The sequence below is a fragment of the Homalodisca vitripennis genome, chromosome X (assembly GCF_021130785.1).
Source record: "Homalodisca vitripennis isolate AUS2020 chromosome X, UT_GWSS_2.1, whole genome shotgun sequence".
NCBI lineage: Eukaryota > Metazoa > Arthropoda > Insecta > Hemiptera > Cicadellidae > Homalodisca > Homalodisca vitripennis.
The window spans coordinates 22030758-22045070 of record NC_060215.1 but is presented as its reverse complement, the minus strand read 5'-3'; the positions used below and the strand labels follow the sequence as shown (position 1 = coordinate 22045070).

Below are 14313 nucleotides of genomic sequence, written 5' to 3'. Positions count from 1 at the left end.
GTTCAACTGATAGCAAAAAAATGCATGTTAAATATGTGTTTCACAGTGCAAAAGTAATGAAGTCAAGTTCTGCTATGAAGAAGACTTTTTTGGTTAAATACCAGAAGTGGAAAATGGTAGAAGAGCAAAAAGTAATAAAAAATGAAAAGAAAATTGTTAGAAAAAACTGTCAAGGTGAAAGAAGTAGCTAAAGTATCTGTCTTTAAAAACTATTAAAAAAACGAGTTAGCTATCTTTAAAAAACATGTTTTTTACGCAAAACACCAAGCAGGTGCTCTAAAAAACAAAATTGAAAATCTTTCAGAGGGAGAGCTTCTCTTCAGATTAGATTTTTCTGAAAATTATGTAGCCAAGTACGAAAAGGAAGTACAATCCGTTCACATTCGGTGCTAGTAAAAGGCAAGCTATCCTTAAATAACTGGTGTGTGGTATGCTAAAGTAGGTGACAACCCACAAAAACATCATGTTTTGCCTCTGCCTCCGATAACTTGGACCACCAAGCCCACGCCGTTTGGGGTCACATGAAACCTGTTTTTTTTAAACGCATCCCAACAGTTCCCTGCAACTACCGCTGTTCATATATTTACTGACAGTCCATCTAGTCAGTATAGAAACAGGATAAACCTTTATTTACTGAAGACTCTTCTGCCAAAATACTTTACCCAAATGGAATCGTTCACCTGGAACTTCACTGAGGCCGGTCATGGTAAAGGGGCCAATGGATGGGGTGGGCGGTACTCTTAAAAGGGAAGCTGATAAAAAGGTGTTACGTGGATCTGACATAACTTGTGCCAAAGATTTTGTGGATGCTCTTAGTATTTTTAACGTTGATTTGTATGAGATCCCATCAGCAGTTATAGAAGACTTAAAGTTGGAAGTGAATAACCTCAGCATACCCCTTATAAAGGGGATTATGCAGTTCATCATCAGGTAACTTGTGGACTTTGTACTGGCATTATGTATGTCGTACACTTTCTTGTTTTTAAGTGTTCAGCAGAAACATCCTGTAGACACTACAAACTCTCTGAATCTTGCCAACTGATGATCAATTATTAATTACTCAAAATAAGATCGATTCAAAACAAAAAAACCCCTCAAAATTGTCAGTTGATGACGTATTTACATCTTCAGAAGACGAAGAGTAAAATAGCAACCACTATGACCAACCTGAATTAAAGGAACAAAAGGATTTGACCCAAATGTATAAATGTAACACTAACAAGGAAGATTTTTGCAAAGAAAGTTACTTCTGGAGTTCATGTTTTGGTTGAATACAAAATTGACAAAGGAAAGAATCGAAGATTGAACAATTTATTGGTGTATGTCAGAACGACCTCTCCTCAAGAAGATGTCACCGTGATGTTTTTGAAATTTTGCAACAAAGATAACCAATTATATTTTTGCTAATGAAAAAGATGTTTGTTTCGGTTCATGGTGATCAAATTAAGGCCATATTACCAACCCCAACTGTAGTAATGAAAGGGAATCGGGTTTTTTACAAATTTAAAAAAGCAAATGTGGACTAACTAATTTTTTTAAAAATATTACTATTAATTTTTTTAAGTGTTTGTTTTCAATGAAAGGATTTTAATATCACACAGGTTAATAATAGTAACCACACTTTATTGTAAGAGTTGTAACAAAATATCCTTCTAATTTGTTATTATACTACACTACATTCAAAAGAAACTTTTCTCAAGCAAAATTTGTCAAGATGTAAACAGCATTGGATATTTTTATTATTTTCTGTAATACTAACTATGCAACATAGTTTTCTAAGATAATTGTGTTAGTTACTAAGATATAATTATTGCATTACTTTTTTATATCAAGTGCTTTGAATTTATAATATTCTGTTACCCATTTTTTCTCAAACTATGATATTAAATATTACACTAAGTAAGACGTTTTTTCAAACAATTTATGTCCAGATATTGTTAACAGCATAGGACATTTTATTATTTGCTGTAGTACTAACTATGTAACATATCCTTTTAAGATAATCATATTAGTTATTAGTTTATAATTATTTCAATGGGGTTTTGTATAGAGTGTTTTGAATTTATAACACTTTTGTCATCTAGTTTCCCTCAGAATATTCTTAAAAAACATCATCTTGACTATTGTCATTTGAGAGTATATGTTATAGATATAAACATATAAAACTCACTGCTGCGTGCTTTTTTCTTACTCCTTATCATTAGAATTCGTTCTGTCACTTTGATTATACAAATCGTAACCTCGCGACAACTCGGTAACGGCTGCTACAAATCGGTGACGGCTGCTACAAATCGGTGACGCTCGTGAAATCGGCAATATTGAGGTTATTTTTATCTCTTATTTTTTTAATCCTATAAATTGTTTAGTGTTAAGAACTTATCCTTTCATATTTAACAAGCTAGTTAAAGTACTTAAAGAATTTCGGGTTTTATTTGCAAAGTTTGCAATGTAAATGACTAGATAGCTTACAGGTTCCACTTAAAAGGCATTAAAAATGGCAAAAATTATTACAAACTTTGTGACAGTAACTGCTTTCATAGTTTTAGGACTTCAAATCTTAAAACAATGATTAATTTATTGGTAATAATTAATATTAATACAATTTTATCGGGATTTTTAAACGTTACCGATTTGTAAAAATATGGTGTCTTGAACTTTGTAAAAATTGAAAAAAAAATAGAAATTATTCAAATTTAGCTCTGCTACTCACAAATAACTATTCCTTACAATACGTACTAACAGTTACACCAATAATAACAAACTTTTGATTTAATTATTTTTATTTCTTTTACATAATCATTTTCTCCTATTTTGTGAGATTCACCCATAACAAGCTTCCACCACATCTCAAAATTAAAAATTCCCACACCAAATTCAAAGTTTCCCTAAAACACCATCTCCTAGACCGACTACGCAGTTGAGGAATTTCTAAATGAGTAAAAAGAATGTAATCTACAGTTTCTTTCACTCACTGCTACAAATATTTTGTTAGTATAGTATTTTACATTTTGCTTTAATTTTGTAAATAAGTAACTTGTTACAATTGGTGTCATGTAGTATAAAAGATATTTTGGTGTTTTAAATGTTTACTTAACCATAGCTCAATATTATAGACAAAAAATGAATACATTTTTCTAAATTTAGAATTTATCGAATTTAACATTTTTTTATTTAAAATTTGAACTACACACATTTTATAAAGAATTAAAAAAAATTAAACGCCATAATATTTTCAAAATCTCATAGTTAAATAATCTTTATATTGAATATTCAGTTTAATACAGTGTCATAAATATAAAAATGTAACAAGAGACAAAATGTAGTAAGTTTTATGTTATAGAGCTACGAAATCACTCCAACATCAGTCTTGGCATAATTTGCGTACTATAGAAGTGAATGGTGGTTGAATTGTGTTAGGATTGTGAACTAACACATATATTACCTGGAGACTGCGAGGTCCAGGCATGGGGCCGTGGCGGGGCGATGGCCCTGTGGTCGCCTGTATAGCTAACATGGTGTCTGTAAACATCCTAGCTTTGAGGTTCAGCTCTCTGATCCGGTCCTGAACAGTGAGTGGATGAAGTACCACCTTTCCTGTGCCTGTTAGATCCAAGTTGCCTAGCAGGACATCTGTCTGAGTAGTCTGGGACAAGCGCCTGAAGTAGATCCTATGTTCTTCAGGATAGCCTGAAAATAAGGAAATATGAATTAGAAAAAATGAGTGAACATGCTCATTCCAAAAATACCCATACTTGTACAGCACTGTGCAATTGTTTCCCACTGCGTTTCTGATAAAACGTCAGTTATTTCACAAAAGACTCCTCATTTCTGTTCTAATGTTTTATACAGAAGAAATGATAACAATTTAATACACATTAATAATTTGACTGCTAGAAAACTAAAGTTGTGTATCACAAAGCTCTAAGCCTAACAGGAAGCGAAATAACTGGAGAAATTTTTAAGAAAGAGTTTGAATTGAAACAGACACAAGGATGTGAGAGGAGAAAGAAATGAAGGACAAGGCATGATAAATCTAGTTGTAGAGTGTTGAGTCAGGACAAAAACGTGCTCAGAGGTAAACAAAGAAAATATATTGAATGGCAGGACAAAGGATGATGTAGGACCAAGCAAGGTGCTACAAATTCCGCTAAATGGCAAAAACATTACAATTAAGTGAAACCCACCTCTTCCTATTGTGTGGTAAATTATTACAAGTAAAATAAAAATAAGAATGACTAAAGGAGAAGGCTCAGGTTGTGCAAAGTATCTTGTGTAGGGTCATTTAGACAACTGGAATGATGCAATAAGAAGAGTGTGCCCAGTATAGAAAAGAGATATATGTTTTTAATTCACATTTAATAAACTTAAATGAAAAAAAACACGTATCAATAATTGTTCATACTTCAAATATAAATTGTTATTGCTGTTAATAATTAGATGCATTAGAACTGATTGAATAACAGTTCTCAAAATACCATTAAACTGCTGAAACATGAATAATCTTATATTGAAAATTTAAGATGGAAAATTTCAGTTCAGTAAATAGATCCCATTCCATTATTTTGGAGTCAATATCTACATTTAGAAAACTGTTGATAAAGGGTTGCCATATTACTGGATTGCACCGGAGATTACCGGGTATTGAGGGTAAAAACATAGCTCTAAATTCTTGTAAGCAACTAATAATCCCCTCTCTTTGAATTTTTCTATAAAATCGCATTATATAATGGAAATTTGTGTTAATATTTTGATTGAGAACGAAAAGTATTTGTTTACAAGTTTACTACATAATACAATGATTCCCACTACACCCTCTCTCCATTTACATTTTATAATCAATTGTTGTTATTACTTTTTGGCTTTTTTTTGCAGGAAACTTCCGTTAGTCATTTATATTAAATGTTGGAACACTATGGATACGAAGATATATGACACCGGCCGAAGTAACAAGAGTGAATAAAACTGAATTGAGGACCAAAAAATTCAAATTAGGTAAGGTGTTTCGGTATCTGTTCTGGAATCTGCATTGTAAAAGGAAGCAACGTCAAGTTGTTTACAGCAGCAATTTAGCTTATGTTGTAAGGCTTAATGTTTGTAGCATTTAATGTGTAATACAGATTAATTGTGACTGTGATAGGAAAAGAAAAAGATTAAAGTAGCATGTAAAAAGTTAGGATGTTCCTCAATGGACAAAAAAGGAATACTTAACAGTAGAATCAATTAAAATAATTTCCTAATTTTTACATTAATCATTCTAACATTTTTTAAAATTAAACAACAAAAGTACTTTGTAAATAGACCTTTACAGGTATTTTAAAAAAGGAAAATATATTAAAATGCTGTATTTGTTTGTTAAATTTCTAGCCATAAGAAAAAATATTTTATTTGATTGTTTGATGTACAAAAAATTGTATTGTGCTTTTTAAAAACTATTTATGGATCATTTTAATACTCTTGACACCATTTATTCTGTACATATTAATTTACTTTTAACTAATAAAAATATTTTGAGTGATTGATTGAAAAACGTTTCGCTGCCAAGAAGGTCAGATCTAACTGACCCAAATTTTGTCTTTGTTATTTTGTATAAGAAATATAGCTTCCAAAAAATCTGACTGTAACTTATTTACAGTCAGGTGAGTTTTTTTTTATGTAGCACACCTTGCACAACCATTTCGTCTATAGTGGCTTGAATTAGACGATGCACTATCTCACAAACTAACCTAAATACTCCTGTTCATTTCTGGCCAACGCAGTACCATAACCACAAGGTTTGATTTCTGCATACTTATTTAATGTGCCAAAGTAAGTATACAACAGTTGAAGTGTTTCCACAGTAAACTTATCAGCAATGTTAGTAGTTAGTTAATGATGGTGCTGTTGCAGCAGCCCCCATTTGTTCCAGAAATACTAATGATCAGACCTGAAATTATGTAAGAAGACACTGGAATATTCATTATGTGAGACGAATATTACAGGTCTGATCAAGATGCTGCTTCCACAGCATGCTAGAGTAATGAATGAAAAATAACATCCTACGAGATAGCAGGATAAACATTCCAGTCTATATGATGAATACAAATATTTATGTTTTATTGAAAGCCATTAAATTTATGGTATGTTATTGTATGTTCACATTTATAATAGGGAATAAAGACATTAAGTTGCTTACATACTTTTAGCGACAGATAATAATTACTTTTGATTCTCAATATGACTTTTAAGGTACAGTAATATATTTAATAATTCTTTTCTTTTTGGCAGTTAAAATATAGTTTTCTATTATTTACAATGAAGTATAAGTAACATACTGTATCGTTCTAAGATAGGATTTAAGGTGACAACTTAATTATTTAAGTTGGTACACAATTACCCAAGATCTAATAACTATTATGTTTTACTAACATCAATAATTTCATATTATAATGAAATTAATATATTTGAAGTTCAGTTGCATTGTTATAGTATTATTATAATTTTCTGTAATTAGAGATAGATGGGGAATACATCATAAATAAATAAAAACAGATTTAAAATTGGCTAGCTGTTTACTTTAATAACATATTAAAAGAACACTACTAAGCTACCTAAGCTGAACTATTGTTTCCTCATCAAAGTTCTTGTCTGGTACGTAAATATCACTGTTTGGATTTTGCATTCAAGTGGATAAAGTTACTACAGTCACATTGATAAAAATGTCAATCACTGAATGTAGCTGGTCAGTAGTGTACTAGTTATCACTATTATATGTGGTGGGCGTCTAAGTATGTTGTAGTGTAAATATGTAAAGCCTAAACATTAACCCTTTATACTTTTTTATTTTTTTTCTGTTTGAGAGAAGAGTCTAGGATCCTACACTTAGTACTAAAAGGACCATTGCACTTCCCTTAATTTCATTTAAACCTCAATTCTGGAGCTTCTGCAAAAATCTGTTCTCTAATTTCCTTTGGACTCAGAGATAAGTCCTATGAATATTTCTCAAACATGTTAAAAAATTAAAATTAGTATTTTTGGAAATAATTGTTTGCAACTAATTTTATTAATTTTTGTTTTTAATTTTGTATACATGTTAATTTATAGGTATACATTGAAATCAAATTATGTCACCGTTTATACCAAATTTGTCTGACGTACAGTTTGAATAAACTCAAATTAAAAACAAATTCCATTTTTTATAATTTGCTGTATAAATTTAGAAGGTTACTAATTATTTACTACATGTTTTGATTACATATTATTGTACATTTAATTTACTACAAAACAAAAAAAATTTACAACTATCAGATCCTTGAAATATTTATCAGAAGCTGTGAAAAGAGCCAAGTTACCTGCTGGGGAAAGCTTATATTTCAGACAAGGAGATGTGCTATCTGTTAACTTTAGACACACAGCAACCAGGAAACCTGTGATTCTTATTTCTACAGCTACCCATGCTGAAGATAAAATAGTGCAGAGTAAAAAAAACCAACCTGAAAATTGTACCAGTGTAAAATTAGCCAATCTGAAATGGTATTTCTAGAGGTACTGATGCTGTCAAGAGTACATTTATTAATAAAAAAGTAATGGTTTGTTTGATTTCAACTAAAATAGTACACAATTTTTCATTAGTATATATTCATAATACCTAACTTAGAATGTTCAAAACAAGTCTTCTCAAGATCGTTTTTAGATATGTCATGTTCTTACTTTTCTTGCAGCGAAACATTATTTGAATTACACCTTTAATTCTAGTTTTCATCTCGTCAATGAAAAGCTGGACAATTCGAATTTAAAGGAGTAAAGTCATTATCTTGTAACCATTTAGAATATTTCTCAGTGTTTATAAATACATTTTGAGCCATTGTCTGCATACCATTGTTCTTGTCATTGTCACTAGCCTTCTCCTGCATAAACGAAATACCAACAACTGGTAATGACGTCACTGGAAACAGCTGGGAATGACATCACTAGTCTAAATAAAGAAAGCTGGCAATGATTATTTAAGAATATCTATAGGTCAAACGTTGTATTCGATAGTATCAATATTTAAATTCGATAATCATAAACTGATTGTGTTGGTGGCCGCTTATTATACTGTAGTCCAGAAATAGTATTAAGTGTATAGTTTTTATTTAGTAGGAGTGAAAAGTAAACAATATTTTTTACATTTCTTCTTTCCTGAAATGAACGCTAAATATGTGATAAATAATCTTTTACCGTATTTCTTGTGCAAAATGATATGTCAAACTGCTTAGCTTACATAAATTAAAAAATACATTATTTGGACATTTTTGAAAGCAAGTCAGCAGAAGCCACAAAATAGGCTGAACCACCAGGTATGATACAGTGAACCATTGGAGGGTTAATTGATATTGTTATCCTGATCACTTATTAAGCATTTTTCACCTGACTAAAAATCAACTAAAAATGTGAAGTTGGTCTTGTAAACTAGACGTCCTAGTACAAATGTTTCAGAGTATGACCAGTGGGACTACTCTATGCTATTAGACACCTATACTGACAACTACTTTTTGACTAGTGTGATGTTAGACTAAATAATTTTAAATGAATATGGAAATGCTTACCTTCTTCTCTTCTTCCCAATTTTCTACAAAATGCTGTCCTAACAACTGAATATCCAACATAAGCAAACCCAGCAAATATTGCTGAACAGAGAGCAACTTTGTTCACAGTCTTGTCATTAGTAGCTGAGCTAGCCATAGTTTTTAACCAGATGTATATTTAAGCTATAACACAAAACACAAATTTGTATTGCACAATCCAAGCCTAGAAAAACTTTTACGTTGACAAATAGGCATTGCTTACTTAAAAAATTAAATTATTGCGAATATTAAAATTTTTATTAATTTCATTCACTTCCACGGTAAACACAATTTACAATTATAAAAGAAGATAGATCAATCAAAGTGTTACTGTAAGCAGACCAATACTCCTTTTAAAGCATAATTTTTTAAAGAATAATCAGATATTATAACACTCGAAATTTAATTTCACAAACAACGTATCAATAATGAACCATTACGATTACACCTGCAATCCCCTATCCCTGGTAAAATTTTTCTCACAACCATAACTACAATCCAAAACCAATGCCAACTCAATTCCAGAGACTGAGGTGCAGCTGACTACATAACGTTTGTCTAGACACAAGATACAGTAATAAAGAGGTGGTCTACTTTGATTTCCTTAGTACATACACGTAACGTACTGACATCCAAAATTAAAAAAATAAGTTTAGTATTGAAAAATGGCAATGTTTACTTTATATAGCAACAGTCAAATCCTTGTTTATAGTCAAAGTCAATAGTAGAAAATCAATAATAATGCCAGTAATATTTATGAATCTTGATACCATAACTTGCAGTAGGTAGCCAGACAAAATTTTCGGGAGAGGGAGGGAATGAAATGGTTATCCCTCAGAACGTTTAGAAAATTTTTGCTCAGAAGTACAGTTTTATACTACTTTTGTTTTAGTAACATTTTCCTCCCTGAAAGCAAAGACTTAAAAGAAAATTATCATCTTTTTAAAATGTTTACTATTTGTTTTCTGAACTTACTAGTTAATGATGTTACTTTAGGAACACTAAAATAGATAAAATAACTCAAAACCATTTTTTTTTTTTTTAAGAAAATCTGTTGTACTTTTTAATTAAAGTGATCATTTTAACCACCTTAATAGGCTGTTAGGATTTATTTAATAGTTAGCATATACTACACAAATCGTTAATATACAAATGCAATTGATCAATTTGAGCCAATTCATGAGACGTAGACCCTTCAGCATAAAAGGGAATAAATAACATATGGCAACGTGACAGGCCTCTTAAAAAATTCTATCACATACATAAAGGTAATTACTGCACGAAATATTGTTGGTATAATAGTTTTACCCTTGAACACCCTAGAAACAATATCTGGACGACGTGCTGGGAATTCCTTTCCAGTAAGAAATGAAATGTATTTCTGGATAGTTTGAATTACAGGTTCATGTCAAATAAATATCTTGTTACCTAAACTGTTCGACGATTGCAATTGCATTTTGATGTGTGTCACCGGCTGGGTAAGAGGCCTGACGCCAAACGTCCAGCTGGCATCATCGTGAAATTTGTACGGAGGGAAGATAAACAAACAATGCTGGAAAACGCCTTCAATATTTTGTTTTGTTAAAAGGAACCTCAACACCAAAGACGTTGGCTTCACTGGAACTGCTCCGGAATCAGTCTACATAAATGAGAGCCTGAGTCCTGCGAGGAGACTACTTGCAGTGGCCCGGGCTGTGAAGAGGTTACAGAACTATACGTATCTGTGGGTGCCGAATGGCAAAATCTCAATGATGAAAAATCAAGGTTATTCTGTTATTGTCATTACGTTCCTGGAACAGATTGATATACTTGGGTAACTGTGACTACTTGTTTCTTGTTATTTGTTCGTTAGAATTACATATAAGGAATGTTTGTTGGCATAAGAAAAGCTTTGTAAATCACGAAATCTTGTGCAGCACTCTTTGGAGATCGGTTATCGGAGAAGTTACTTTAAACTGGTTTGAGGGTTATTTGAGCAACCGTTTCAATATGTTAAGTTTGGAAATTGCATTAGCAATACTGTACTCTCCCTATTACGCTAGGAGTGCCACGAGGATCCGTATTGGGACCAATTTTTATTTTTTATTTATATTAACAGCCTCTGTAATGGATCTTTTTCGGAGTTTTTGTCTTGTTTTGCTGAAGATACGGCAATATGCTACCGTGCTCAAAATCAAGGTGATCTCAATATAAGTATACAAAATGACGAAGAGTAAAATGGTTGTGAGCACAAAGACAAGATTCATTTACTTTTCTTTCCGTGATAAACACAACGAAAATATGAAGTTTTTAAATCTAAATCCTGAATTTTTGCACAGAACAAAACGTGCATAGAGTGTATTACAATTGAACAAGTTAGCCAAATAAAATATCTGGGAGTTCTGTTAAAGGAAATGCTTAATTGGAAAGATCATGTGTCTAGAATTAAATGATATCTGTATGGAGTTCTTAGAAAGTTTTATAATTTGAACTTTGTGTCCATTGCCGGTTTTAATAACTGTTTATTATTCCTTGGTGAACACGAAGGTGCAGTATGGGTTATCTCGCCAGGGTGGGACTTATTACTCAACTCTTTATCCCTTAATGCTCTGCTAAATTAAAATAATTAGAATTATAACAGGAGCGAGGAAGCGTGGTTCGTATTTTCCTTTGTACGTGTCTCTAAACAAATTTCCGCTTCGATATCTTTACATATATCGAGTTCTTACAATTTTTTCTTAAGAGGAGAGCATTTACCTTAATTTAATGTATTTTCGGAAATATAAAAAAAAAAATTAACCGCGTGTCCATTCTATTTCCAAGAATAGAGGCTAATAAACGATTTTATATATATTATTTGATATATGATTATTTATATGTATATAAATATACTGCGTTACTATTAAGAAGCATATATGTGGAGAATTCAGATTTTGCTTAGTTTTATTTCGTCAGTTTTATTTCTTATTGGGGGGAGGGTTATAATACCAACTTTAAAACCTTTGGGAGATAACAGGTGAATTTTGTGAATGAATTCAAGCAATAATTTTGGTTTAATAGCAACGTAAGGCTGCGTCAAAACAGTATGGGCAGCCCTCTCCCAGCGTGTAAAGCTTTCTGCTAGGTCTTGTTTAGTTTTGTTTGCTACAACTGATTACTGGGCCATTCTAACCTCAAACTGGTTGTGTGTTTACGTTGCCCTACCACGTGAGAGAACAAGTTAATTTAATTTATTAAGTGGAGTTAGGATCATCGAAGAATAAATTCTTATGTATAATATTTTGAATGCGCTGAGAAAATGAATCCAGAATGTGGTGAGTTATTTTGTTTTTATTGTGGAAGCAAAAAGGATAAAATATTATAACTTACATATTTTTGTAAATACACGAATGGGATAGCTGCTAGATATGTGGGTAAATATTTACTATAGCCACTTAACACCATTTGTCAAAAAATCAATTTAAAATAAGAAAATAAATGTATAGGAGAGTAATATAACAGATATAAAAGGGAGGAGAGCCTAAATAGTGTCTGAAATTAAATCGAACATGCCCCTGGCCAACAGTGTGGGCTTTGGGGGGTGCCTTTGGCACCACTCCGTATTTCTGGCAAAAAAAAAAAACATCCTTGAGATAGTACTTAAATTAAAGCTCAGACCACGTGAGAAAGCCTAAATCGAAATGCCCATCTGCATCAGTGCGACCTTCGGCCACCCTGCACTTCGGGCTAAAAAAGAAAAATATCCTCGAGATAGTACCTAAATTCAAGCTCAGATCACGTGAGTGCTTGTTTCCGCCCTACCCAAAGTTTGTTCAACTATACTCAGCCTACCATTTTATAATATTTATTTTATTGTAGTGTTTTAATTTAATTTCAGCCCTACTTAGTTAGACTTTGACTAATAATAATACTGAATAAATTTTGAATTCTTGTATTTTATAAATCAAAATATCCATTATTTTGTTTATTTTTTAAAATTTTAACTACACATTTGTATAAAGTAATCATAAAATTGCATGTTATTTTTTTAAATGTCCCTACATAAAACAATAAGTCATATAAGTTTGGAAAAAGTTTTTTAGGCATGTTATTTTTAGCATAACATATTTTCAAACTAAATATCACAGTTATCATTGTATAATTTAATATAGTTCAAGCTGAATAAAAATAAATTTATATCTTGAAAATTTGTTCAAAAATAATAATTCTTTACAAAGGTCTATAAAACGCATAAAATAGTATTGAGATTTTTATTAAATACGTCTTCATAACAGTAAATCGCAGACAATTTCGGGAGATATTTTGCAAAATAATGGACATGAACAAATGGGCTAATAGTTTTTAATAAGTATTTTACTGTATTTAATGTATATATTTGTTCCTTTGTAATTAAAGAATTATAATAAATAATGTTATATATAATTTAAACTCTAAAATTTGTTTTATGGAATTCCGGAAATTAATTGTTTTAGTAAATCCAGTTTGATACTGTAAGTACGCAATAAATTAAGAAAGGATTCCATTTCAAATGATTTTTGATTTATGTTTATGATAAAATCTCCCGACAAAACTATGGTTTCTTTGTATGTTTTTGATAAATGTTGTAAAAGTTTATCTAGTTAACGGAAGAAATTGTTAACATTGGAAACAGGTGTACAATAAATAGTTACAATTAAAAAATTGTTCAGTAAAATTGCTGAAGTTTCAAACACGAGAGGAAGACAATAGTTTTCCAAACTAATTATTTAAAATTCCATTCCTACCCTGGCAAATAAACTACTTCCTCCTCTCCTGGGGGTTTCTGCAACAGCTACTGGCTAAATTAAAACCTAGTGGAGGATATAAAAGTAATTCTTCTTCAACAAGCCAATGTTCATTAACTGTTATTATATCAAGAATCATCTTGATTCGTGATTCTATTATATCTATGGTTATATTAAGTTCATTTATCCAAATATTTAACATGTGAACATTATTTTTAGTTTACTGGATATTCAAATGAAAGATATTAAATCCCCTCTTCTTTTTCTAAAACAAAAATTTCTAGTCTTGAATTATGACTTCTTAATTCTGTAATTTCTTACTTGAAAAATGTTAGCTCTTCATTCAATATCTTAACTACTTCATTTAAGTTTTATATTTCTGAAGTTAGGTTCTCATTAATATTTTTAACATCTTGGTATTCCTTGTAGCTCAAGTTAATTAAGCTACATTCATTGCAGAATCACAATGTGTTGTGGTTGTGTGTTTATCGATTTGTTTAAACCCTTCTTGTTTTAAGTCTGTACACTTCAGATATTTATTATTATTGTGTTTTCATTAATATAATCAATATATTAAATTTTAATTAAATTACTAATTAAGAAAAACAATTTATTAGTTAAAAAATGTATAAATAAAAACACGAAAAAGAATAAAAATATTGATTATTAATAATTATTTATTATTTTGACTATCTAAAAAGATTCACCACCTCTGGTTTGATTAGATCTGAGTACCTCAGATTTACAGAACACAGACTATAGCCTCTGAGTTATATAACGTGATAAAAGAGTCAGAGGATAAGAGTCTATTGCCCTTCAGCTACACAAAAATAAGTATAAATTTAGAGCCAAGAACTCTGGCAGGATTTGTTCCATCCAAACAAAAACGCTATTATTAGTACAACGATTAAAATTAATATTCTTCCACTATGCCTGCTGATAAATGTGCTTTGATAACAAAAATTGTCACAAATTCCAATTACAATTCA

The 14313-nt window shown here is 30.9% G+C and overlaps 2 protein-coding genes across 6 annotated transcripts in view; one reads left to right on the top strand and one right to left on the bottom strand.

The window, feature by feature from the left end:
• Positions 1-9079, bottom strand: part of LOC124368758 — a 30206-nt gene extending 21127 nt beyond the window's left edge. For both annotated transcript variants that reach the window (XM_046826107.1, XM_046826108.1), the window contains exons 1-2: positions 8565-9079; positions 3443-3687 (exon numbers count right to left, since the gene is read on the bottom strand). In XM_046826107.1, the coding sequence (XP_046682063.1) occupies positions 3443-3687; positions 8565-8700 (381 nt within the window). In that variant the 5' untranslated portion in view covers positions 8701-9079. The remainder of the gene's footprint in view (positions 1-3442; positions 3688-8564) is intronic.
• Positions 9080-11626: 2547 nt separating this feature from the next.
• LOC124368757 (prolyl 3-hydroxylase sudestada1) overlaps positions 11627-14313 on the top strand; it is a 44204-nt gene continuing 41517 nt past the window's right edge. For 3 of the 4 annotated variants that reach the window (XR_006922998.1, XR_006922999.1, XM_046826106.1), the window contains exon 1: positions 11627-11875. Coding sequence is in view for 2 of the 4 variants with exons in the window: in XM_046826106.1 (XP_046682062.1) it covers positions 11860-11875 (16 nt within the window). In the remaining 2 variants the exon portion in view is untranslated. The remainder of the gene's footprint in view (positions 11876-14313) is intronic. The other variant, XM_046826105.1, reaches the window with a different exon arrangement.